This window comes from Halichoerus grypus, chromosome X, assembly GCF_964656455.1.
Source record: "Halichoerus grypus chromosome X, mHalGry1.hap1.1, whole genome shotgun sequence".
NCBI lineage: Eukaryota > Metazoa > Chordata > Mammalia > Carnivora > Phocidae > Halichoerus > Halichoerus grypus.
Window position 1 is genome coordinate 38,839,299 of NC_135727.1, and position 25,017 is coordinate 38,864,315.

Genomic DNA, 25,017 nt, shown 5'->3' on the forward strand with positions numbered 1-25,017 from the left:
TTAGCCGACGACGTCATTAGTGGAGCCAGATGATCGTCATCAGCGAAGTGGTTTCAAGTATTGCTTAGCATACTGAGGGCTTTGAGGCTTTAAGGCTTGCTGATCCCTGAAGACTGTGGAGGGTTCTGGGTATAGAGGTGAGGAGGCCTGGCTCATTCTATCACTAGCTTTGTAACCCTGGACAAATCTCATGATACCCTCCTAGCCTCAGTTTCTTCTTCCTATATTAAAGAAAGAAATAAAAAGACCGAACTTCAAAGAAGATACCCTTTGCAAAAAGGGAAAGGCGAACGACAGAATAGGGAGTGCACTGTAATGTTGCTTACAGGGTTGAGCACGTCTAGCTTTCCATTGTGACTGCACCGTCCCAAGGTGGTTTGTTAATGCTGCCCTAGGTCCCGAAGTTTCCTAGAAGGATATGAGGCTGTGGATGATGCCATCACAAGAAGTGACGATTCTCCTGGCTATAAGGAGTCTGCCACTCTCTTGTTCTCTCTCTTTAAAAAAAAATCAGGGTTTTGCCCACATAATTTAAAGAAGTGCTTTCAAATTTTTTTTTTTTTTACTGTGACTCACGATGCTGTGCCCACACACTGACGTGGATGGAACACAGTATTCTGTGACCCTGTTTATGTGAAAAAAAACCCACTATGAGATGCTCACCGGCTTTCTATATCTAGTTCATTTATTGAAATGCTGGTTGTGACCCTCCCAATTGATTTCACGGCCCCGCAAATGAGTGCCATCCAGTAGAGCTTTCTGTGAATTTGGAAATGTCCTGGATGTCTCCTTACCCTCCCAGTAGTCACTAGCCAACATGTGGCTGTTGAGAATTTGAAGGATGGTTAGTGTGACTGAAGAACTGAATCTTTAATTTCATCCTCCTGTTAGCACACCTCCAGGGAATTTGCAAGCCACAGTTTGGAAAAAAACAGGTTGTTCTTTTAAAGAGTTTATTCATTTATCTGAGAGAGAGCACGAGCGGGAGAGGGGCAGAGGGAGAAGGAGAAGCAGACTGCCCACTAAGTAGAGAGCCCGACGAGGGGCTCGATCCCAGGACCCTGAGATCATGACCTGAGCCGAAGGCAGATGCTTAACCAACTGAGCCACCCAGGTGCCCCGCTTAGTTTTCTATGTATGTATTTAACCCCAGACCCTCCACCAGTAGTCCATACCTCCTTTCAAGATTTGCAGATAGTAAGAATTCAAACAATTCTTCATCTCTGCAAGAAATATCTCCTAGAGCCTTCTGATCAATCTCAAGCTAGATCATTCACCTTCCTTAACCGTAGGATTATCCCTCCATTATGTTAGACTCTAACTTCACTCTCATCCTGAGAATCCCTTTCCCCTTTATCCTGTGTTGCACTTCCTGTTTCCTGTATCCCATGTCTCTTTCCTACTTGGATCATTCCCTCACTGATGGAACGCATCGTACCACAGCTTACTGAGAAGGGATATATGGGAGGCACGTGTGAGACCTTTAATTGATCATTTGCTCGGGTGTAGAATTCTAGATGGAAAATTTCCCCTCCATGCTGAAAGCATTATTCCACTGACATGATTAAGCTTCCAGTGTTAGTTTGGGCAGTTCAAAGCCATTCTGATTTCTCCCATCCCTTCTATAAGACTTGATTTTCCTCTCCGAAGCTCATAAAGATCTCTCTGTTCTCTGAAATCTCACGACGATGTGCTTTGGGGTGGGTATGTTTTCATCCATTGTGCTAGGCCATTTCAACCCAGAAACCCATGTTCATCTGTTCTGGGAAATTTTCTTGAATTATTTGATTTCTTTCTGTCTTCTTTGTTCTCTCTCTCTCTCACTTCCATTATCCAAATGATGAATCACTTGGGCCGATCCTTTAATATTCTTTTTGTTCCCATTTTTCATCTTTTAAAAAATTCTATCTTCTGGGAGATTTCCTCTACTGGCTATTTCAACTCCTGAATTTTTTATTTCTGCCATCATGTTTACAATTTCGAAGAGCTGGGTTTTTTTGTTTGTTTGTTTGTTTGTTTTCTATATGTTCCTTTTTTAAGCTTTCTGTTGTTGAGCGGTAGTTTGTTTTTCTTTTTAAGCTTTCTTTCCTCTGCAAAGCCAATTTCCTCAATTTGCTTTTTTTTTTTTTTTCTGCTTGCTTTTGTCTCCATTCTTTAAAGGTTTGGTAATCCTTGCCTGCTCATTTAAGAAGAAAGTACTAGAAAGCTGACTGGAAGGTCCAAGAGTGTGGTCGGAGCTTACTTAAAGAGTTTTGCAATAAGGTGATTTTGGCTGGGCCATTTGGCAAACCCCACAGCCGTGTCTGTGGAGTTTCCTTCTAGGGCCAGTCTTACTCCGAGAAGTCTCTGCCAATTTCTTGTATGGAGTGTTCTGGGGGAACACGAACAAGAAGGTGGGGGTGGGGGTGGTCGTTTCTACATTCATCACGCATACAGTTGCTTCATTACCCTGTTTTCTACACAGTACCCCTGTGCTGTGCCCAGTGTCCCATGTTCTTTCTGCTTCAGTGTCTTGCTGTGGTGACATGAGGGGCAGTCATCACTCCAGCAGGTATGGGTGAGCCAAGTGGTTAATGGATCCATAGTGGTGGTGGTGGGGGGGGGTTCCTAAAAACAGCTGCTTCAGGGGCGCCTGGGAGGCTCAGTCAGTGAAGCGTCTGCCTTCGGCTCAGGTCATGATCCCAGGGTCCTGGGATCGAGCCCCGCATCAGGCTCCCTGCTCAGCGGGGAGAGTCGGCTTCTCCCTCTCCTTCTGCCCCTCCCCCCCACCCCGGCTCATGTTCTCTCTCACTCTCTCTCTCATATAAATAAATGAATACAATCTTTAAAAAAAAATTCACAAGGAGGACACAGACGGTTAGTCCGTAACAACAGCTTTCAACCAGTCCTGATTTGGGCTCCAGCCTCTTTACCTCCCCTTTTTATTAAAAGATTTATTTATTTTAGGTGGGGGAGGGGCAGGGGGAGAGAGAAGTTTGTTTTTTTTTTTTAAAGATTTTATTTATTTGACAGAGAGAGAGAGAGAGAGAACAAGTGGGGGAAGAGGCAGAGGCAGAGGGAGAAGCAGACTCTCCACTAAGAGAGCCCAATGCAGGACTTGATCCCAGGACTCTGGGATCATGACCTGAGCCGAAGGCAGACGCTTAACCAACTGAGCCACTCAGGCGCCCCAAGGGAGAGAGAGTCTTAAGCAGACTCCACACTGAGTGCAGAGCCCAATGGGGGACTAGATGCAGGGCTTGATCTCAGGACCCTGAGATCACAACCTGAGCCGAAACCAAGAGTCAGACGCTGAACCGACCGAGCCACCCAGGTGCCCCTGTCCTATATCTTTTTCTTAGGAGCATCCTGAGTAGGGTCAAGCATGCCTGGCATGGGCAGGTAAGATGGGTAGTATAGTGAAGAGGTTGAAGGATGGATATATTTGGGTACGTTGTGGGTGAAAAAGATGAACCAATTAGGTTCATCATATTCTGTCCAGAATGTGCTATAATCCTCAGAAGGATCAGTCTTTGGAACAAGTATGTTTAGGTAAGGGTGCAGGAGAGCCCGAGACTCAGGTAATGGGGAGCATCTTTGTGGGCCCGACTGGAAACGAGCAGGCCTGGGTGGCTGTGAAGCAAGGGGACAAGACCACTCCAGTGAACTTAAAACACTCAAACGCAGATGAGTATATTTCAATGTTGGCCCCCCCTTGTTTCAGCTGGGCTTAGTTTGTGAGAGACATGGCATCTTCACATACCTACAGTTCATCTCTTATTCGCTTCCCGCTATTACCACCCTAGATCAGACCCTCAGTCCTTTTCCCCTAGAACTACACACCGCAACCTCCTAACCAGTTTCTTGGCAAGCCTACTCCTTCCATCACTGCCGGTCTACTCCTTCTCATATATAAACCTGCCAAACTGGGATGCCTGGGTGGCTCAGTCGGTTAAGCGTCTACCTTTGGCTCAGGTCATGATCTCAGGGTCCTGGGATCGAGCTCCGCATCGGGCTCCCTGCTCAGTGGGGTCTCTGCTTCTCCCTCTTCCTCTGCTGTTCTCCCTGCTTGTGCTCTCTCCCTGATAAATAAATAAAAATCTAAAAAAAAAAAAAAACCCGCCAAACTTACCTTGCTAAAATACCACCTTGCTGATGCTATTCTTACTCAAATCACAAATGTCAGCTTGGTATTCAAGTCCCTGGATCCAAAAGATCTCTCTTTACCTGTCTTACCTTATTTCTCCAGCAGGACTCTCCCCTTCCCTTTCACTTCCGTGTTCCCTAGTATGGCAAGCTCATCCCTTCAAGTGGCTCTTCACCCTGGCTGCACTTCAAGAATCACGTGGGAAGATGAACACTAATGACAACAAAAACCCAAACAAACAAAAAGCACCTCTTTTTATTTATTTTTATTTTTAATTTTTAAAAAGATTTTATTTATTTATTTGAGGGAGAGAGAGATTGAAAGTGAGCATGAGCAGGGTGAGGGGCAGAGGGAGAAGCAGGCTCCCTGTCCAGCAAGGAGCCGATGTGAGGTTCGATCCTGGGACTACGGGATCATGACCTGAGCGGAAGGCAGATGCTTAACTGACCGAGCCACCCAGGCCCTACAAAAGCACCTCTTTTTAGGACTAAACCTCAAAGTAATTCACAGAGGAGAGGATGGTCTTCCTAGGTTACCAAGGAAGGAGACTCCTGGTTACCTATTGGCTCCCATAACCCTCTCTTATTTGTACGAGGCTGATTTTTCTTTTGCTTTGGCCGACTATTTCCTTTGACGCTTGAAAGCCTGAGAGGTTCTGAGAGAATGATATCTAAAACCAGGATGTTTCTCGGGAGGCATTCCTAAGGGTATCAAGAATCAGAAATAGGCTCTAGTGGTGGGGCCACTTGGAAGTGCTAAACATCAACTTTACCTAATTTATATTTTTGCCTTGGGGTTGTAAGAAATCAGTCAAACAAAAAAGGTCAAGAGACTCCCATATCTTGTATCTCCCCAGAGTGACTTTTGCAGCAGAAATCTGAAAACAAGTCTTTCGAAGTCAGGTATTTGTTCTTGTGCCTGGCTCTTGGCCAGCCCAGGAGTTATAGGAAGCTCAGGATCAGATATATACACATATACATATACATGTACATATACACACATTCCTATTATGGACATGTCCAAATATATTTTCTTCTTCATGGCCAACAGCCCTACCTTAGCTGTAACTTCCACATTCCTTAGGGCACTCCAACGCCCACATTCAATTTGGGATGGTGAACTGCACATATCCTCACAGGAGAGTAGTAACGAGTAGTAACGAGTAGTAACTTAGCTCCCCAAGAGTGGGTGAGGGACAGGGCCAGAGAAGGAGGTCCAGGGAAGTCTTTCTGCCCAGTGACTGTTGGAAGCGTGAACGACTTGAGATGAGTCAAAGCTCTGTTCAGTTTGATCCTCAGCCTTCCTCGGGTCACATTGTTTCTAATCCAGATCTGCATTTCATTAGCCATCAGGAATCCTGATGGCGAGAGCATTAACCTCCCTCAGGGGGTCCGAGTGAAGGAGAAAGGACATGGGGTCTCCTGTTTCATTTCAGCAAGAGCCTTTGCTTTCTCTGCAAGAGGTCCCTTGGGCTCTCTTTGCTTGTGAATTCTTCCCCTGTGCTTATGATATAAACAAGAGCTCTCTCGACCCTATCTCCCAGGGTTGTGGGATATCTTGGTTGGCCTTTGGTTTTGCTCAGAGAAGAAAAACTCCAAACTGGCCCGGAGCTGTGGGGATTCAGCATCCTGTCTCCAGGAGGAAGGCTATAGGACTTTATCCTCTTACAACTTTGTAACTTTGTCTCTGTAAAGTTTTTAAAGGTGGGTTGGGCGCTGGACTCTTAGAGAGTAAAGCCATTTCTGTTTTCAGGCCCTCTTCAGTGCCAGTGAAATTTGTCTTAAAACATGACACTTAAGAAGGACTCCAGAGGGGCGCCTGGGTGGCTCAGGCATTAAGCATCTGCCTTCGGCTCAGGTCATGATCCCGGGGTCCTGGGATCGAGCCCCACATCGGGCTCCCTGCTCAGCGGGGAGTCTGCTTCTCCCTCTGCCCCTCACCGCGTTCGTGTTTTCTCTCTCTCACTCTCTCGTTCTCTCTCAAATAAATAAATAAAATCTTAAAAAAAAATCTGGGAAGTACTCCTGAGCTCTCTCCTGTTTGTATGGCTAGGTGCTCTAGGGGAAACAAAAGGTCTTACGTTGTCAGCACTCAATATCAGACTATAGGGCTGCATTAGAAGCTGAACTGTGAGCTGAAGACTCTAAGTACGTAGGAATTTGGAGAAGGCAGAGATCCCTTTAGGCTTCAGTCGTCTGGGAAGTCTTCCTCGGAGCCCCCAGTCTGAGCCTAATGCTGAAGAGGCACGAGTGACTCCTACCAGCTTCTAGTTAATAACGAAGAGTGTGCATTCATCTGTAGCAGAATCCCTTCTGTGCCCATCGGCCTGCGAGGACAAAGTGGGGTGAGAGCGACAGCGATCTCATACCTTGAGATCCTAGACCAGAGATCACCCCAAGATTCCACGTGTGCTGAGATATTAATACCCTCTGCCCTTGGGGAGGCCAGGGCTCCCTGGCAGGTTGCTTTCTTACTCATTCATCCCAGGGCATCACAGATGTTATCTGTGTGTGTGATGTGGTGAAAACTATTGGAAATACGCTTCTAGACATATCCCCCGTCTTGGAAAGCATTGGTAACACGTGGCCACGATGCTTTGTCTTCACTGAGCTTGTAGTCCCAGGCAGACTGTCGGGTCTGGGAAGGTAGACAGTGTCTGTCTCATTCACTGCTCTATCCCCAGGGCCTGTCTCTGTCCTGGCATGCAGTGTGTTCTCAGAAAAAAATATTTCAAGCAAGTCAGATCCACGATGAGATATCGCCATCACACCTGTCTGAATGGCTAGTATCAAAAAGTGTTGGCGAGGATGTGGAGAAAAGGGGACTCTTGTACACCGCTATAAATGGGTACAGCCACCGTGGCAAACAGTATGGAGTTTCCTCAAAAAGGTAAAAAATAGAGCTACCATACGATCCAGCAATTCCCCTTCTGGGTATTTATCTGAAGGAAATAAGACACTAACTCAAAAAGAGATCTGCACCCCCGTGTTCATTGCGGCATTATTTACGATAGCCAAGATATAGAAACAACCTAAGCATCCATCAATGGATGAATGAATAAAGAAAATACAGGAAGTACACACACACACACACACACACACACACAGAGGAATATTATTCAGCTATAAAAAGAAGGAAATGTTGCCATCTGTGAAAATATGGATGAATCTTGAGGGCATTGTGTTAAGGGAAATGTCCAGAGAGAGAAAGACAAATATCATATGATCTCACCTAAATGTAGAAGCTAAAAAAAAAAAAAAAAAAAACTCATAGATTCAAAGAACAGATTGGCAGTTGCTGGAGAGGGCTGGGTGGTGGTTGAAATGGGTAAAGGGGGTCGAAGCATACAAACTTCCAGCTATAAACTAAATAAGTCATGGGGATGTCACGTCCAGCATGGTGGCTATAGTTAATAGTACTGCAATGCATATTCGAAAGTTGCTAAGGGTATAGATCTCAAAAGTTCTCGTCCCGAGAAAAAAAAAATCTGTAACTGCGTATGGTGATGTATGTTCACTAGACCTAGTGTGATCATTTCACAATATATACAAATACTGAATCATTACGTTGTATACCTGAAACTAATATGTCAATTATGTCTCAATTAAAAAAAAAAGATTTCATGAATAGATAAATGAACGAGAGAGTCTAGACCTTGGAGGATGAGTAACATTTGGATAACACGGAAGGGTTAAAAGTTTGCAGGGAAGAATAACGCAAATAGAGTCATATACGGTCACGATGTGTGCCAGGCACAATTTGGAAAAATCAGCTGAGGGGTCGCGACTGTTGGTGTTAGGAAGCAGTGGGAAATTAGCAAGCCCATCACGGCTATTCAGCATAATGCTGGATGAATAAAGAGCCACTGGAGCATTATTGCCCCAAAACAAAGCCAAAATTTAAAATAAACACATGGTAGTTGACACAACTGGTCTTGATTTTTCTATTAGCATCTAATTTTATGTCAAGCTATGCCTACTCACTGTGGGAACCAATTTCTCATTTGGTCTGGGTCTCGATTCCAGTGATTCCTAAACTAAATGTTCCCAGATCATCTTCCAGCTCCGAGGCCCTCCCTGAAATCCCTGGCACACACCACCCGCCCCCCCCCCCCCCCCGCCTCCAGCCCCGAAGCAAAGGTTGTTCTGCCATCCCTCACGATGCAGGGGTGAGGGGAGGTGAACCCTGTTGCTTCACTTACCCGTATGTTGCGGGCATGGCTTTGCACACGTAGAAAGGGTCCGAGTGGCTATTTCCTACTCAAAACATCCCAAGTGTCATATCCTCAGGGACGTTTGCCGGGAGCACTTTTATTAGTATTTCCATTTTACAGCAGAGGCAACGAACGAGCACAGAGAGGTTGAGTGATGGTTCCTGGTAACACAGCCAGTAGGTGGCCAAGCCAGAATTAAAATGCAGATTTGTCTGAGGTTGGAGCGGCTGCTCTCGACTACCACACTCTATTCTTTACCTTTTATAAGGTCTTTACCACACCGCGTTGCAATGGTCTAGGTAGCCCTTGACCCCTGGAAAGTGAGCTCTGGCGTAGAAGGAGGGTCTCCTCTGGATCCCCCGCGCCTAACCTCCTAACGCAGCACCAGGCCCAGAAACCGGCATCAAACGCTCCGGGTGAAAAACATTCTGAAACCAAGCGCAACGAAAACCCCAGGCTTCCACCAGATGGCGCTGTGGGAGTCCAAGAGAAAAGTGCCCCCGGGAGACTTCCTTTCCCGCAGAATACCCCAAGTATCCACGTTGTTTTCTTTCCCTTTCCAGAGAAAACTGAGTGGGTGGGAGAAACATTTTTGAGATAATGTCGAGGCATGTATTGACACAAATTTGACAATTGACTTTATGACCTTGTGTTTTGGCCCCCAAAGGGGGGTTGCTCTTCCGCCACCCTTTTAGATTCATGCACTGCTTTGAAAGGCCTCAAAGTGGTTTGCAGACTCTTGTCGCCATTAAAAAGCTAGAAATAAAATCTGACTTGCGCAAAGCATTGAAGGGGGCTGTGCAGTGGAGTGGAAAGGACTCTGGGCTGGATTCCAATGGCTCTGTATGAACCGGTGGGGGACTTCAGGCAAGTCCCCTCTGCCTGGACCTCCGTGTCCTCCGCTGCAAAATAAGGGGGTGGGATGAGTCTTCCAACACAGAAGGTGTTTTTCCCCTTTAGTCTCTGTACGAAGGACGTTATACAGCCACATTAGAGCATGACCGTAATGAAGATTACCCACCCGGGTGCAAATTTCAGCCTGGCCACCTGCATGCTATGTGGCTTTGGGCAAGTTACGTAACCTCTCTGGGCCTCAGTTTCCTCGTCTGTCGAACGGGAATGGAACTGTACCTACCTCACAGGGTTCTTGTAAGGCCTGAGTGAGATAATGCCTATAAAGTTCTTATCCCGGTGCTTGCTACACATAAGCTTTCAGCGAAAGCTGTCCTCACGCACAACTGAGTCTCACATTTTAGCAACTTTATCTACAGCTTGGCTGTACATTTAGTACTCAGCAAAACAGTGGGAAGGCTTTAAGTAATAAGCCACAAATAGGCCAGACCCTTTCAGAAGTATAAGGGTAAATGCATTTCACGGGTACAAGGCAAGGCTAAAAGTAACCACAAACCATTGGAATCCTCATACATGGTTGGTGGGAGTATGAAAAGATACAACCACTTTGGGAAACAGTTGGGCTGTGTCTTCTAAAACTATCTTCCCTGTGACCCAGCAGTATTTACCTAGGTATTTACCCAAGAAAAAGGAAAGCATATGTCCACGAAAGGATTTGTATGAAAACATTCATAGCAGCTGTCCTTTTATTTTATTTTTTTTAAGATTTCATTCCTAAGCAATCTCCACACCCAGCATGGGTGCTCAAACTCACAACCCCAAGATCAAGAGTCTCATGCTCTACTGACTGAATGGATAATCAAACTGCACTATGATCACATACAATGGAGTACTCCTCAGCAATCAGAAGGAGCAAACCACCGATGTACGCAATGACATGGATGATTCTCAAAAACATCAGGCTGAGTAGAAGAAGTCTTATTCAAAAGAATTCATGTATATGTTTGCATTTATATGAAGTTCTGTAACAGGCAAAACTAACCAATGATGGGGGGAAAAATCAGAAGAGTGGCTGCCTCTGGGGGTGAAGGGAAGGGAACGTCTGGGAAGGGACAAGAGGAAGCTTTCTTGAGTGGTGAGAAGGTTCTATATCTTAGCGGGTGGTTAAGTTACATGGTTACATTTGTCAAAACTCAGCAAATGTCCAGTTATTGTTTGTGCAGGTCATCTTATGCATATTTTACCTCAAAAAGAAAACAGTCATAAGCAAATACTGAATCCAAGATAAGGCTAGGCATGTGGAAAGGGCTTAGGAGTGAAGTGCGCTGATGAATGCAACTTCAAAAAGAAAAAAGACAATGGCTAAACAGACAGAAGGAGAGCTGGCTAGGTGACGGATAAAGCTCATGTGGGAAAACATTAGTGGTGGAATCTAGCTAGGAAGTTACAAGGTTCCCACTGTAAAATTCTTCCAGCTTTGTTGTGCGTCTGAAATTTTGCACGGTGAAGTTTTTCTTGGTGGACAAAAACATAACCACCAAGTTTGGCATCCTGCATGGAGTGAACATTTATTTACCTGACCGAGAGAGAATGAGAGAGCACAGGCAGGGGAAGCGGCAGGCAGAGGGAGAGGGAGAAGCAGGCTCCCCGCTGAGCGGGAGCCCGATGCGGGGCTTGATCCCAGGACCCCAGGATCATGACCCGAGCTGAAGACAGACGCTTAACCGACTGAGCCACCCAGGCACCCGACTTTTTTTTTTTTTTTTCCGAACGTAAAAAGGCTTCACTGGAGGAAGGCAGACCTCAAACCTAGGTAAATATTTCCTGAGCACCTACGATATGCCAGGCATTGTGCCACGCTAGTCGAGGGATACAAGGAGGAAGAACGTAGCGCCTGCCTTCGAAAGGACTGCAGGGACCATCTGACAAGCCCACATGTCCCTGTTATCCTACCCTGTGGGGATGCTAAGGAGAGTGAAATTTCATCTGGTGGGGAAATGTCTTAATTGTTCTCACCACAAGAAAGAAGTGGTAAGTATGTCATGTGGTTGAGGTGCTAGCTCACGCTAAAGCAGGAATCAATTGCTACATATAAATGTATCAAACCCACGCATTGTATACCTGAAGCTGACATAATGTTGTAAGTCAATTGTGTGGCAATAAAAAATAATAATTACAAAAGGAAAAGTGCCTGGTATTGAAGACATGTGCGTACTTACTGCTGCAAATATGATTGGAAGGCATTTTCAAACCAGAGCAGAGAGTCTCGAAGGTGATAATTTGGCGATCCAATGGGGGCCCATTCAAGAATTTTAAGCCAATGAATGACATCCTTGGAAAATCGCTGGGAGAAAGGGGGCAGCTGCAACAGATATCATTGCTTTAGAGGGGTTGGCAGGCAAAGGAGCTTTTCATGTACCTGTAATGAGCAGAGAGAACAGATGGAAGCGCCCATGGGGAGGAGGGAAGGGCAGAATGACCCAGGGCGCGAGGCGATGAGATCCTCCTCCTTCCCATCTTCTGGGAAAGAGGAAGCTGCTTAGTCTGTGCCCTTCTCTTACTTCTTTGTTCCATGAGATTGTGGCTCTGTGAGGCTAAACTGGTCTGTTCTGATTGGTAGTCTATTCTGAGTGGTCAGTGTCTAAACCCTATTGCTGTTAAATATTTGTGACATCACCCCTACCGGCCTCAGAGGGTTGCTGTAAGGTTAATGAATATAATGTATGGAATCCGCCCAGCACATGTTAAGCATTCAATCCATGAGGCTCAGAGAACCGCATCTGATGCTCCGGTTTGGGGCTTGGATAGAGAGTGACCTCAGCACAAGCCCACCAAGATGCCCCAAAGTCTCTAAAGTAGGCCCCATTCCAACCCACAAATACTGTGACCTTTATCAACCCCCCGCCCACAACCACCACCACCAAAGACCACACATATTCCTATGGAACAACTGAGAAGCCCCAGTTGGACCCAGGAAATTTCTCATCTGTTCTCTTCCCCCTTTTGAGAATGGACCTGCCGTGGGGGAGCAGGTAGGGGTAAGGCAGGTTGCCACAAGAGTGAGTTCAGACCGCCGGCGATCTTCCTTCTTCAAACAAGGTTTTGGACTCTAGTGCTTTAAAGCGTGGGTCCAGGGTCCGCATTCTCTCCAAAACAGAGCTCTGGCAAGACTTCACGCCCACTACGCATTTCACTCCAGATCCTTCCGCTCCCTGCTTTTTTGCAGCTCCCCAAGTGGCTGTGAGAGTCATGAAGCCACAGACAGTTCACTAATGTGACTCGTTCACCCACGTGTCTGTAGGACCTAGCACAGCGCCCTGCCCAGCGGAACATGCGATAAATATTTGTCGAATGGCTGAACGAATGATTCTTTCTCAGTCTGTACTTGGTGTTTCACGAAGCCTTCTTTCTTCCCCTTCCTCGGAGCCCATTGTGGGTCTGCCAGCCTTCTGGACTCCAACAGTGCTTACCATCTGTGCCCGTCCTTTGGCCATGAGCCAAAACCAACTCCGGTTCAATTCAACCAACTTCCATTTCCTAGAGCCCATGGCGCCTCAATTGTACTTTTAAAACAAACTTGGCATGGAACAGAACCTTTTCCAAGACTTTTTGAAAGTCCAAATACATGCTTATAAATTACTTCCCTTTGTTGACACACTTGATTACCATCCAGGAAATAAGTGAGTTCTAGATGACGATGGATAAACAGATGATTATTTGGCAGGTATGGGGACAGGTTTGGAGGGGTGGTGGAAGGGTAGGGAGGAATGAGACCCGATCCTTGTCTGATGGATTTGCAGTTTCATTAAGTGTGGTGGGGAAACGGGGTTGGCATCTCAGCCATTCAGGGCTGGCCTGGGACTGGGATTTGAAGGGATGCCCAGCAGCCCCTTGAGTGAAAAGAAAGCCAGAATCCCCCCACACACACCTGTTGTTTTTTGCTGAGGGTTGGGCCTTTTTAAATTTTATGACTAGTCTCCATTCCTGATTCCACCCCCTTCTCCACATCTCCCGCCCCCCATGCCGGTCTTCTGTAAAGGAGTGATGCGCTCTCTCTCTGGCAATTATTTCATTTAATGGAATTAGAATTAGCTTTGTATGTATTCATTGAAATATTATTTTGAATAGCAAAACCCTGCAAATAACCAGAAATCTTACAAGAGCTAACTTAAATATATAATGGTAGATCTATAGTCTAAAATACTGTGCAGACAATAAAATGATTTTTAAATTTTTTTTGAAGATTTTATTTATTTATTTGACCAAGACCCGTCGTGGGGCTCGATCTCACACCCTGGGATCATGACCTGAGCCGAAGGCAGATGCTTAACCCACTGAGCCACCCAGGCACCCCATAAAATGATGTTATTAAAATGTAATTGACATAGGAAAAATTCACAAGATGTCAAGTGAAGAGATAGGTTGCAAAACAATGATGTGGGGGGAGGGGGTGAGTACGTGCGCCTGCATGCAGCGGGTGTGCATGCTATTGGCAATGTTTTTTCTTGGCATTTCCCCATTTTCCCAATTTTCTGTATTGAATGCTGGAGTGAGAGGTAAGGCACCACCAGGAGGGTTGCATTGTAAAGACTCTGAGAGCACAAACAGGGCTATCAAGCAAGGCTTCCTCCAATCAGCGCATTTTGAGGAAGGTGAAAGGCACAGTATATTGGAGAAGAACTCCAGGAAAAAGCTGTTTTTCAAATTCAAGGGGAGGAGATGGTGTCACTGATGGTGAGGACCTCGGGTCCACCCAAGAAAACTGGTCTTCATTAAAGAGGCAACAGGCAGTGACTCTGGGTTTCTGAACAGGGGTGAATTGGCGGAAGTGGTGTTGGAAGAGAGTGACAGACGGTCTCCGACTTAGGGTGGCTTGACTAGCAATTCTTTGACATGGTGATAGTGCAAAAGCGATGCACATTCTTAGAAACTGTACTTCAAATTGTTTTGAATTTGGATCTTTTCCCGGGCTGACTGTATGTGCTCTGATTTGCTCTCATAAATAACCAGTACACTCACAGCCATTCGGTTTTCAGTACAGTATTCAATAAGTTACATGGGACATTCGACACTTCATTATCAAATAGGCTTTGTCTTAGATGATTCTGCCCAACTGGAGGCTAACGGAGGAGTTTTGAGCACGTCTAAAAGAGGCTAGGCTAAGCTGGGTTGCAGGTTAGGTGTAGTAAGTCCATTTTCGATTTAATATATTTTCAACTTACGATGGGTTTATCGGGACATAACCCCATTGTTAAGTCAAGGAAGATCTGTATTCTAGCCAGAGCAGAGTGGATTGGGTTATAGGCAGGGAGATCTGCCAGGAGACTCTGCAGTTTGCATATTTGACCTGAGGTAATGAGAGCTTGGATTAAGCTTGTGGCAGCAAAACCAGAAAGGAAGGAGCGGGTGGATCTGAGAAAGAACCAGAGCTAGAGAATCAAATTTGGCTAAATATACACCAGGTGGTCCATGAAACCATGTAAGGAGACACTTTCCAAGGAAATGGACGTTAAGAGACAAAAGCTGAGGACTGAGTCTTCAGGGATTCCAACAGTTAACGGGAGGAGGAAAGAAGAGGAGCCAGCAAAGGAGACAGAGGATGATGGGTCAGAGAGATAAGAAGAGAAACTTGAGAATGCAATGCCATGAGGGCCAAGGGTAGGACAGTTACAGGAAGGAGTGGGTGGTTGATGATATCAAATTCATCCTCGAAGTCAGAGATGCAAACTGAGCAGAGACCCTTGAATTTGGTCGGGAGGTCGCTGGTGAACTTAGCAGTTTGGCAAAATGTGCTGGATTCTAGAAGGCTCCAGGGAAGGGAGAGGTGGAGAAATGGAGGCAGCTCGTGGATACCGTCCATGTGACAAGAGTAATGTGTTAGGACTGAGAAGAACACGCTCAAACTTTATCATTCTAGTCCCGCTACTTAACTACTTGAACTTGTTTCCTCTTCTGAAAATGGGAATAATCCTTTTAGTTCATAAAGCTGTTGAAAGCACAACAGAAGTTTAAATGATGACTTTTATGCGACAGCGAAGGGGCTTCTTCCTCGCCCCCACACCCCCAAACCCTAGAGATTTCTGGGCATGATACAACAGATAACAGAAGTGTTTTAGCCTTTCAGTCCTGTCCCTAGGTTGATACTGTTTTGAGAATTTTCTAGCTGTGTCCCCTGGCATTCATGCCAAGTCACTTTAACAGTTCTTTCTGAGCCCCTCTGAGGTGAGGACGTTGAGGAAAGGTGGTTGGGGAGGAGTCAGTGGTCAGGGCCAGGTGGAATGCCTCTGAGATCTGTGTAGAAGCTGTTAAGGCTCTCTTTGAGACCCTGGATATAGAGCTCCGGGGTGCCAACCTCACCCCAACACGCAGAAGGCTGCATTCCCTGAAGGGCGCCTGGGGCAGAGGTACCCAAAACCCCTCCTTTATTAACCCATGGCACCTGCAGCCTGAATGGCCTCTGGACCAAAGGGTCTCGAACAGGCAGCTTGATTCTCAAAGCGGGCATAAAGGCATAGCCTTTTTTTCATTCCTTCTATTCTCACTCGGCAACCAGACCTGATCAGCACGACCTCCTGTTTTTTTTCTACTCACCGTCTACAAATCAATCCTTTGAGCGCGTTTCCTTGGTGAGGCCCAGGCTGTTTGTAGTTTAACATACTGTGGTCTGATCTTTGTCTCAGTGCCTTGTTTTCCCTTAAAAGAAGATACCCTGTGGGGAAAAAAATGGCTGCCCCCCAACAAGCCGGCAGGGCCTAGACCTGTTACCAAGCCCTGGAGGGGCTCGGGGCTCTGTGCCGGAGGGCCTAACCGGATGTGGAGGTGGCAGGTGCGCGTATTCTCTAGAAGACGCACTTTTCAGATCCTGAGACATCTAGAGACTGTCGTCCAAGGGCCTTTTTAATGTCCGTGTTCCTTTTAATGGAAGAGCTTGGCTTCATTTCTGGGAAGATGGCTTGCCGGCGGGAAACAGGGTCACATCGTGGAAGGTATAGTCACGTGCTAAGATGTGTAGGCCTCTCTAAAAAATGGGATAGGAGGACAGGGCAGGGGTACTTCCAAGGAGGCCGGGGTATTGTCAGCCACCCTTCTGGGAGACCAGGGAGTCGTACTCTGCTTCAGTCACCCAATTTGTCCTGAGCATCTTCTGAATGAGATGCTCTCCTCCTCGGCGCGGGGGAAGGAAAAAGGGCTGCAAAGATAGGCGGGGGTCCTTGGCTATGGGAGCAGTTGCCATCGGACGTGGACGAGCGGCCTCGGCTGCCCCCGTTATGGTCAGGCAGCGCTGACGGAATCCCGGGGGGCAGGGCTTGCCTTGGGGGCCCAGATGCTGTGTCTGGGCCAAAGCCGGGCCTGCAGGGCAGGTGGCCAGAACTTGGAAGGAATTCTCTTCCGCAGCCCAGGGTCCAGGCTTGGCCCCAGCGAGCTGCCCTGCCAGCCTCCGCTGCCTGGGGCCTCGCGCATTCCGCGCCCCCGCCCCTCCGCGGGCCTCGCCCCCCTCCCTTGTCCCCTTCTCCTCCCCCCACCAGCTGTCCCCTTTCCCCAGAGCGCCGAGACAGCCGCCCGAGCCTGGCAAGAGGCGGCCTCGGGCCCGAGGGGGCGTGGTGGGGAAGGGGAGGAGGGCGGGGGTGAGGGGATAAGGAGGCCCGCGCGGCCCGCGCCCCCAGCCACTGCCCGCCCCGGGAGCCGGGTGCCGCCGCCGCCGCCGCCGCCGCCGCCGCTCGCCCGCTTCCCCTCGCCCCGGGGGAAAGGTCAGCAGCGTCCTGGAGCCGCCGTGCCACTCCCCGACAGCCATGAACTGCAGCGAGAGCCAGCGGCTGCGCACCCTCCTCAGCCGCCTGCTGCTCGAGCTGCACCACCGGGGCAACGCCAGCGGCCTGGGCGCCGGCCCCGGCCCGAGCATGGGCATGGGGGTCGTGCCCGACCCGTTCGTGGGCCGCGAGGCGACCAGCGCCAAGGGCGACGACGCCTATCTCTACATCCTGCTCATCATGATCTTCTACGCCTGCCTGGCCGGAGGCCTCATCCTGGCCTACACCCGCTCCCGCAAGCTCGTCGAGGCCAAGGACGAGCCGGCCCAGGCCTGCGCGGCGCACGAGTGGGCCGCCGCCGACGCCGAGACTGCCGCCGGCTCGCCGGCCCAGGGCCGCCGCCAGCTCGCCCCCGGGGCGCCGCCCGCCCCTGCCCAGGGCACCGAGGGGGTCTAGAACCGCCGCCCCGCTGGCCCCCGCGCGCGCCCGTGCGCGCCCTCCACGGCTCCCGCGTCCCTGGGCGCGGCGCCCGCCTGCTCCTTTCTTTCCCTTCCAGGCGCCGCCTCACCTGAGGCCCAGACAAGGAGAGGCCCGCCGACCTTGTCTGGCAGGCCCTGGAAGAAGCACCACCCTACCCACCCCTGGCCGGCTTCTCCCTCCTCTCCACTCCTCTCCGCTCCCCCCGACCCCCACCCCGTGCCTCCATCCCCCACCCCGCACACCCAACTGCACTAAACTGCCTCTGCTCTCTTGTCTTCAAACAGCCCTGACACCACCCTCCAGCCCCCCCGGGAACTGAATCCACCACGTCCAACACTCGGCATTGAAGTGAAGCAGCGAAGTCTATCAGAACTCTGGGCCGTCTAACGGGCAGCTGCTCCAAGGGCAGCCAGGGACTGCTCGCTCTGCGGAGCCCGCGGGCTTGCTGTCACTGCCAGGCGGCCGCAGCAGCTCCAGCTTCCTGTTGCCTTAGGGGCCGAGACAAAGAAAATCAAGAGACCTCAGACACCTTTCCCCTCCCTCCCTCCCTCTTGCAGCAAGGAGCTAGCGGGACACTAGGACCCGTCTGTGGGCTAGAACGACTGAACCGGGGACCGAAGGGGGAGGGAAGCTCCAAGGGCAGGGGGAAGACCTATGACCCCAACTGTATGGCTTTCTTGCATCCAGTTGTCATCCCAAAGGTAACTTGCCCGATTTTTAGCAGCTTTGCCGTCTTCTGGTGTGGGTAACCATTGCTGGGTGTATCATCTCAGTACCTCCAAATGTCGCCCCTCCCTGCGTGTGGATTCAGTTGTTACAGCGCTGTCTGCTTCATGTACGGTGTAGGGAACACGAGGCTCAGATGTTCCCCTCCTCTGTAACCTGGGGGAATGTCAGAGGCAGGTAATAAAGGTTGTTTAAGCAATAGCCTAAGACTCTTCTCTCAGAGATGCCAGCCTTGAGACCCAGTACTATGTAGAAAAGGAATCCTTGTTGCTTTGGGAAATGATGTTTAGATTTGAGGGTTGGGTTGTTGCGGTATTTATATCGGTATGTTCAATTCCAACACAGTAGAGGTGATTGTGGGGGAAGAAAAGGTTGATATGGCTAAATGGGTCGTTTTCCCAAGGGTTTCAAAAGTTGGAACTACTTTATTACTTTTTTTTCCCCCTTTAATTCTGAAGCACCTTGAAATATCACAATGCTGAGTGAGGATTTCCCACTGAAGCAGTTTTTCGGGATACACCTTAAAAAAACCTCTCATACCTCATGGAGGGGGGTGGGAGGATGGGCTAGCCTGGTGATGGGTATTAAAGAGGGCACGTTCTGCATGGAGCACTGGGTGTTATATGCAAACAATGAATCATGGAACACTACATCAAAAACTAATGATGTGATGTATGGTGATTAACATAACATAATAATAATAAAAAAAGAATAAATGCCAGCCAGCATTTATATAGTAAAAAAACAAAACAAAACAAAACAAAACAAAAACCTCTCATACCCATCACTGTCAGCTATTATCAAAGTTAATTTTTAGAAGCCACCTTTGTAAGTCTCAAACGTGTGGCTTACTAAAAGAGAAAAGCCATCAAATAGCGTAAATCACAAGCTGGAGGGACGATGCTTCAACTGAGCAATCTTAACCAATGATGGGTAAAGCTACAGGTGCATGTTTTTTCATTTATTCTCCCTTGTCTCAAGAAGGTCATCAGAACTTGCTTGCTTCGGGCTTAAAAGCTTAGATCTGATGGGGGCTGTTTGGGCTTCATCAAACACACAGAAAAACCACCTCTTAGCATTAAGCCAACTTGCTTAAATACAGCTGATTTCTGTGACAGCAAGGCAAACATTATGGGGCACTTCCATGAGCTGATAACACGTAAACCTCATTCAAGGTGTTCATTTTGACCTTGTAGCCCATCTGTTATTTTACTGGAGCTGTTAATAAGTTAAATGAACTTACTTTCATTCCCAGGATCCACTCCTTGAAGTTCGACTGGCCTTGCCCCATTGGCTGATCTCCAGTCTTAGTTTCAGCCTTAAGGCCGTGCAGGTGGGGGTCAGGGATTGGGCAGCAGTCCAAGACAATGACAGGAAGAGAGGGGGTGCTGTGAGAGCCACCTCAGGGCCAGGTGGGGAGGCCTGAATGGGATGTGGGGGGAGGGCACAGATACCCAGCCATGCCAGGGGCATGTGGGCGGGAACAGTCCCCAGCCCTGTATGTCAAGTACAACAATGTCCCCCATTTATCTGGCATGAATGGGAACACAACGTTGTTCTGATAATGAACATAATCACTGGTTAGGTGTTGACAAATTGGTACCATTTTTTCATAGACTTTAAAAGAGCATACTGCCAAAATATATATATAGATACATATATAGATATAGATATAGATATAGATAGATAGATATAGATATAGAGCTGCTCCCAGTCAATGCCCCTAATTAACATTAATGTGCCAGCTGAGGGAAAACCAATCCCACCACAAAACTACTTCTGCTTTCAAAAACATTTTAACTTTTTAATGATGATTAGGGTACCTATGAAGAACATGTAGCAAGAGGGGCCACAGAAGTCTACCAGTGAGAAAAGTGACCTGGCCGGGGGAGAGCGATTTGCTTTACTATCCAGTCGCTTTTCCCAAATACATTCAGGTTGCAACTCTGTCCCAGATAATGAAGTTTCCCAGAAGCCGGGACACTCGAATCTTTCCCAGCCAGTGGGGGTGTCAACACCATTGAAGTGGTCATATTGTGATCAGCAAAAGACAGAAGAAAGGAAAACCGGGGGCTTGGCAGTTTTGATAATGTATTCCTGAATAGCACGGGCTGACTGTCCAAATTGGGGAACCGTTAGCCTTCTCCTGAACGTGATTCTAATAAATTGGAGTGATTTCTTTTTTTTTTTTTTTTCCCAACCCATCCGGCAGTCTATTTCTCCCTTCTGTGTAAGCAGATCCTGTTTTAGGTCAGGTCAGATCTTCGCTCCATAATAATAATAATAATGAAGAAAGAGACCCATGCTTCCTTAACTGTAACTCGAGGCTTTCAACAGAGCGCAACTAGGAGATACTTGGAGCTCCAATGTCTGGAAGCGCTCATCGACAGCGCAAAAATAAACGGAAACTTTTCTTCCACTACAGACATAATTCTGTGTTGTCGATTCACTTTTCTAGAGGGCTATAAATGGGGTCTTTCATTTGTTTATAGTTACCACCTTCTCCTTTTCAATTTGCCATCTCTTTTAGAAACCAAAGATCTGCACATGATTTGTATCAACAAAGAGAAAAGGGACTGGGCTGCTTTCCAAAGGATCTTGCCCGACGGCTAAAGCAAATGCGATGGAGAGCACAGGACCAGAATCGGGAGAGCTGGGGTCCAGCCCTGGCTTTGCCAATTAGCCGGCTTTGTTTCTCAGAACGAGCTGTCTAACCTCCCCGGGGCCTGTCTCCACAGCTGTGGGGATTTGAGGATCAAGTAAGATAATGCATGGGAAAAAGCTCGAGGTACAGCAGCTATAAGAAGCATAAGGTGTTAAGTTTATATTTCCCTTTTTCCCTTCTTGGGGGAGTGCCTTTGGAGTGCTGTGTGGTGGAAGGCGGGCGGGGAGAGAGAAAATTCTCCACGCAGTAAAGTCTGCTCTTACTGCTCAGAGAAGAGGATTGTAGGGACTTGGCCACTAGCTCCCAGATTTCTGAGCCCATCTCCCCCATTCTCAGAATCTTGGATGACTAGGAGTCTGTGCGTAACTGTCTCACCATCCTACTCATCCCCTCTACCCATAGCCCCACAGTAACCTGTTTAAAAAAATACGACAATAATACCATATTTTCAGGGTTCCATCAGGACTGGAGTCTAGACTTTGAAGACACAGGTCAGGGATTGAGGGGGGGCAGAAGAGAAGAGAATGAAGGGGAGGAATCACAGGCTTCATGAGGGAGGTAGGAGGAAGAACAATCTAGAATGTTCTGTGAAGGTAAGGGAGCTTGACTGAGGACCACCGAGGGTGAATGGATCACGTGGGTCGATGGCCAACCCCAGGTGAATTTGAATCACCTATCAAAATGGCTTCCAGGAGGGACGCCTGGGTGGCTCAGTCGGTTAAACGTCTGCCTTCGGCTCAGGTCATGATCCCAGGGTCCTGGGATCGAGTCCCACCCACATCGGGCTCCTTGCTTGGCGGGGAGCCTGCTTCTCCCTCTGCCTGCCACTCCCGCTGCTTGTACTCTCACTCTCTCTCTCTCTCCCTCTAGCAAATAAATAAAAAAAAATCTTAAAAAAAAAAAAAAAAAAAAGGCTTCCGGGAGGAGAAGCCGGATGAGAAGTCCCTTTTTTTCACTTAACACAACCTACAGTTGGTCCAGGAAGACCAATGATGTGATTAAAGCAACTCTTCGTTCTGTGCTGGATCTCAGGGCATAGGACATGTGGAGTACTGAGCTCTCAGAGAGGACAGCCTCTGTCTTTTGGCAATCTGTTCCTGGCCTTTGTCTTTGGCCCCTTTCTCTTGGCCGGAAGCTCGGCATATTCTGCAGCCTCTTCCTTATTTGTCTTAGTACACTGTTTCTTCACAGTAATACACCCATGTTTGTGTTGCAGGACGCACGGGGGTACCAAGACACTGAATTTTGCACACTTTGGTCCTACTCGACCCCACCGGTCCCTCATTAGCTGTGTTCTGAGCGAGGGCAGGGTCTTGGGAAAAGCTGCGGCCTGGGCCTCTTCCTCTGAAGAGAGTGCACTCAGCGCAAACAGGGGGATACCTCAGATACATTTTTTTTTTTAATTGTGGTAAAACATACAGAAGGTAAAATTTCCCTCAGCCATTTCCCAAAGCGTACAGTTCAGTAGCATTAAGTATATTCGTGTTCTTGGGCAATGGTGCTTTTTTAAGTCAGAGAAAAAGGCACGCACCTAAATGACTTTACATAGAAGGGGTAGGGCGTACTCCTTGTTCCCTGTGACACGCCCTGTGGGGCTGTTCACGGTTTATAATAGATCACTCAGGACAATGTAAAGGTGAAACCCAAGGACAGAATCTCTACTTGTGGATTTCGGTGAAATCTGGAAAGAGTGATATCTCGAAAGTTTTGTCCTCCGAACCCTGCGGAGGACTCGGGTGGTCGCGAATGACTGGCTTGCAGTATGAATTCACTGAATTCCCACATACCTGACCCCCAAGATGTCCAGTCCTGAAAACGCGTCAGGTCCCTGAAGAAACAGGGGCCTCCCCTTGGCTCTTTGAGGATCTCAGGATGACCTAGCAGGGGTTGCATCTCCAGCAGGCCTGGAAGAGAAAGAGTGGAGACAAGGGGGCACATTAATTTCATTCCTCTTCTCACGGGACCACTCCTCTGGGGGCACGGCGGTCAGGACCAGCCCTTGGCGGAACTATGGGATTGGTATTGATCTCATGTGTTCTCTTTCTGTTCCAAGCTTCACCATCACTCCCAGTCCCAGTCTTCCAGAACGATTCCTTCCCTGCTGCCAGGGGCTAATAGCCTTACTCATTTACGTCTCATCTGCTGTTCATCCCCGTGATGACCCAAGGAATCATCTTTTTTGATGTCTGATCTTATTGAGTTGTTACTCTTGGAAAACTCTCCATTTTGACTGGACTCAGGCACCGAGGGAGAAGCTCTCAGAGAGGACAGCCTCCATCTCTTGGCAATCTGTTCCTGGTGTTTTTCTTTGGCTTCTTTCATTCTCTTGGCCAAAAGCTTAGTATAGTCTGTGGCCTCTTCCTTATTTTGCTTGGCATGCTGTTTCTTCCGAGTAAACTGACGTTTGTGTTATAGGACATGTGGAAGACCAAAGTGCTGAGTCTTGGGCACTTTGGTCCCAGGTTGCTTACCTTCTTCGTTCAGGCGCTTTCTCACAACATACTGGTGGACATCATCTTCTTTATATTGAAGAGTTTGTGGGTTCTGCGAGATTTGGGGGCCCCCTGGCAACGAGGCACAGTAGTATCAGTGAGTCCAGGAATATCCTTCTCCTCCTCCTTTTATTTTTATAATAACCAAGTTGAGAGCACTGAGATTGGCACCCACAATGCAACCCCACACGGATTTGTGCCTTCTTCCTCCAGTCCTCCTTGGTTTGTGACGGGAATGCCCCTTACCCAGGAGCAGGTGGACACGGCCAGGGGCTAAGACCTCCTGCTTCATGGGGAAGCCTTGTTTGTCATTGCCACTGCTGATTAGGACTCTATAACCCTCCCATTCTCCACCTAGAGCGTCAGCAGCAACTTCTGCGGCCATGCACTTCTCATCAAAGTTATGAAGTGTGCGTTCATCGTCCGCTGAATGAGTTTTCGGCAGCCGGTGGCTAGGAAAGGGATGTTCAGTTTCATCTTGAGACAGCCGACCGCCTCCAAGTTGCCACAACAAAAGAGAGCAATGCATCTTTAATAGTGGCTTTCAGACACCTGTGAGGGTGGGAGGTGTGAAGGGGGGCTTGTCCTAGGCTCCCAAACCTGAGATGGGTAAGGCTGCTCTGGTGGTACCAACCATTGTGGTAAGCTCAAGAACAGCACTTGGGCTTTTTTTTATTTGTCCCCACTACTTCTAGGGGTGTTCAGAAGATTCAACCCTCAGCCATCTAGGAGGGCACCTGCATTTCCATGTGAGTCTCCTGGGTGGAGGGTGGAATGGGGGTGGGGATGGGAGTAACTGGGACAAGCATAAGGGGAGAGAAGCCAAGGACTCTGTCTGTTGGAAGGTTAACTTAGCAAACAGGACGCTGGAGAGGAATGTTTGAGGTGAGTGAGGGAAGAAATACTAGGACGGAGTCCACAAGGACCTGGAAGGATGGAATTCCTATCATGTCCCAAGTAACTGGCACCATCCCTCAGAGGTTCGGGCTTTCCCTCTAGCAAGTCCAAGGACAGGTCAGTTCAAGAGCCCCACCTCTTCATGGTCTCCATCATCAGCTAAAGCAGAACAACCTAGTGCATGTGGCATGGGCTCTAAAGCCAGACTGCCTGGGTAATTCGAGGACCATTGCTTAACCTTCTCCAAGCCCCCTTTCCCTATCTGTAAAATGGATGTAAGAAATTGCACCTACCTCCCAGCGTTGTGGTGAAGACTGAGCAACTTAGCATAGTGCCTGGCTCATGGTCAAGGTTCAGTAATGGTCGTTTCCAATCTTTCCCCAATCCACTGCAGCCGGGAGCAGCCGGGAGCCGGGAGCAGCCCGGGAGCAATGAGACGGCTTTGTCATGGTCACAAATGACCTGCGTGTTGCCAATCTAATGCTCAATTCTCAGTCCTCATCTCTATGACTGCTCAGCCACATTTAACGTTCCTTTCTTGAAACTTTCTTTTGACTTCCACAACGCCTCAATCTCCTGGTTTTGTCTCCTTTGCCAGTCCTTTCTCTTCTTAGTCTCCTTTGCTGGTTCCTCCTGCTGTTGAATTGCCCAGGGCTCCATCGTGGCACATCTTCTCTCCTCCATCTATTCTCTCTCCCTTTGTGATGTTGACTAGTCCCAACATGCAAAATATCTTCTCTATACATAAATACCATCTTAACAGTGATCCCCAAATTTATATTTTATAAATCCCCAAAACCCCTACTCTGAGCTCCAGA

At 48.1% G+C, this 25,017-nt stretch overlaps 1 protein-coding gene and 1 pseudogene across 1 annotated transcript; one reads left to right on the forward strand and one right to left on the reverse strand.

The window, feature by feature from the left end:
* The first annotated feature begins 16,981 nt into the window (after window positions 1-16,981).
* Window positions 16,982-17,430, forward strand: KCNE5 (potassium voltage-gated channel subfamily E regulatory subunit 5). Its single transcript, XM_078064212.1, has one exon. The coding sequence runs from the start codon at window positions 16,982-16,984 to the stop codon at window positions 17,393-17,395; it is 414 nt and encodes a 137-aa protein (XP_077920338.1). The 3' UTR covers window positions 17,396-17,430.
* A 355-nt stretch (window positions 17,431-17,785) lies between these two features.
* Window positions 17,786-23,779, reverse strand: LOC144380368 (small ribosomal subunit protein eS6 pseudogene; annotated as a pseudogene).
* Between the last annotated feature and the right edge of the window lie 1,238 nt (window positions 23,780-25,017).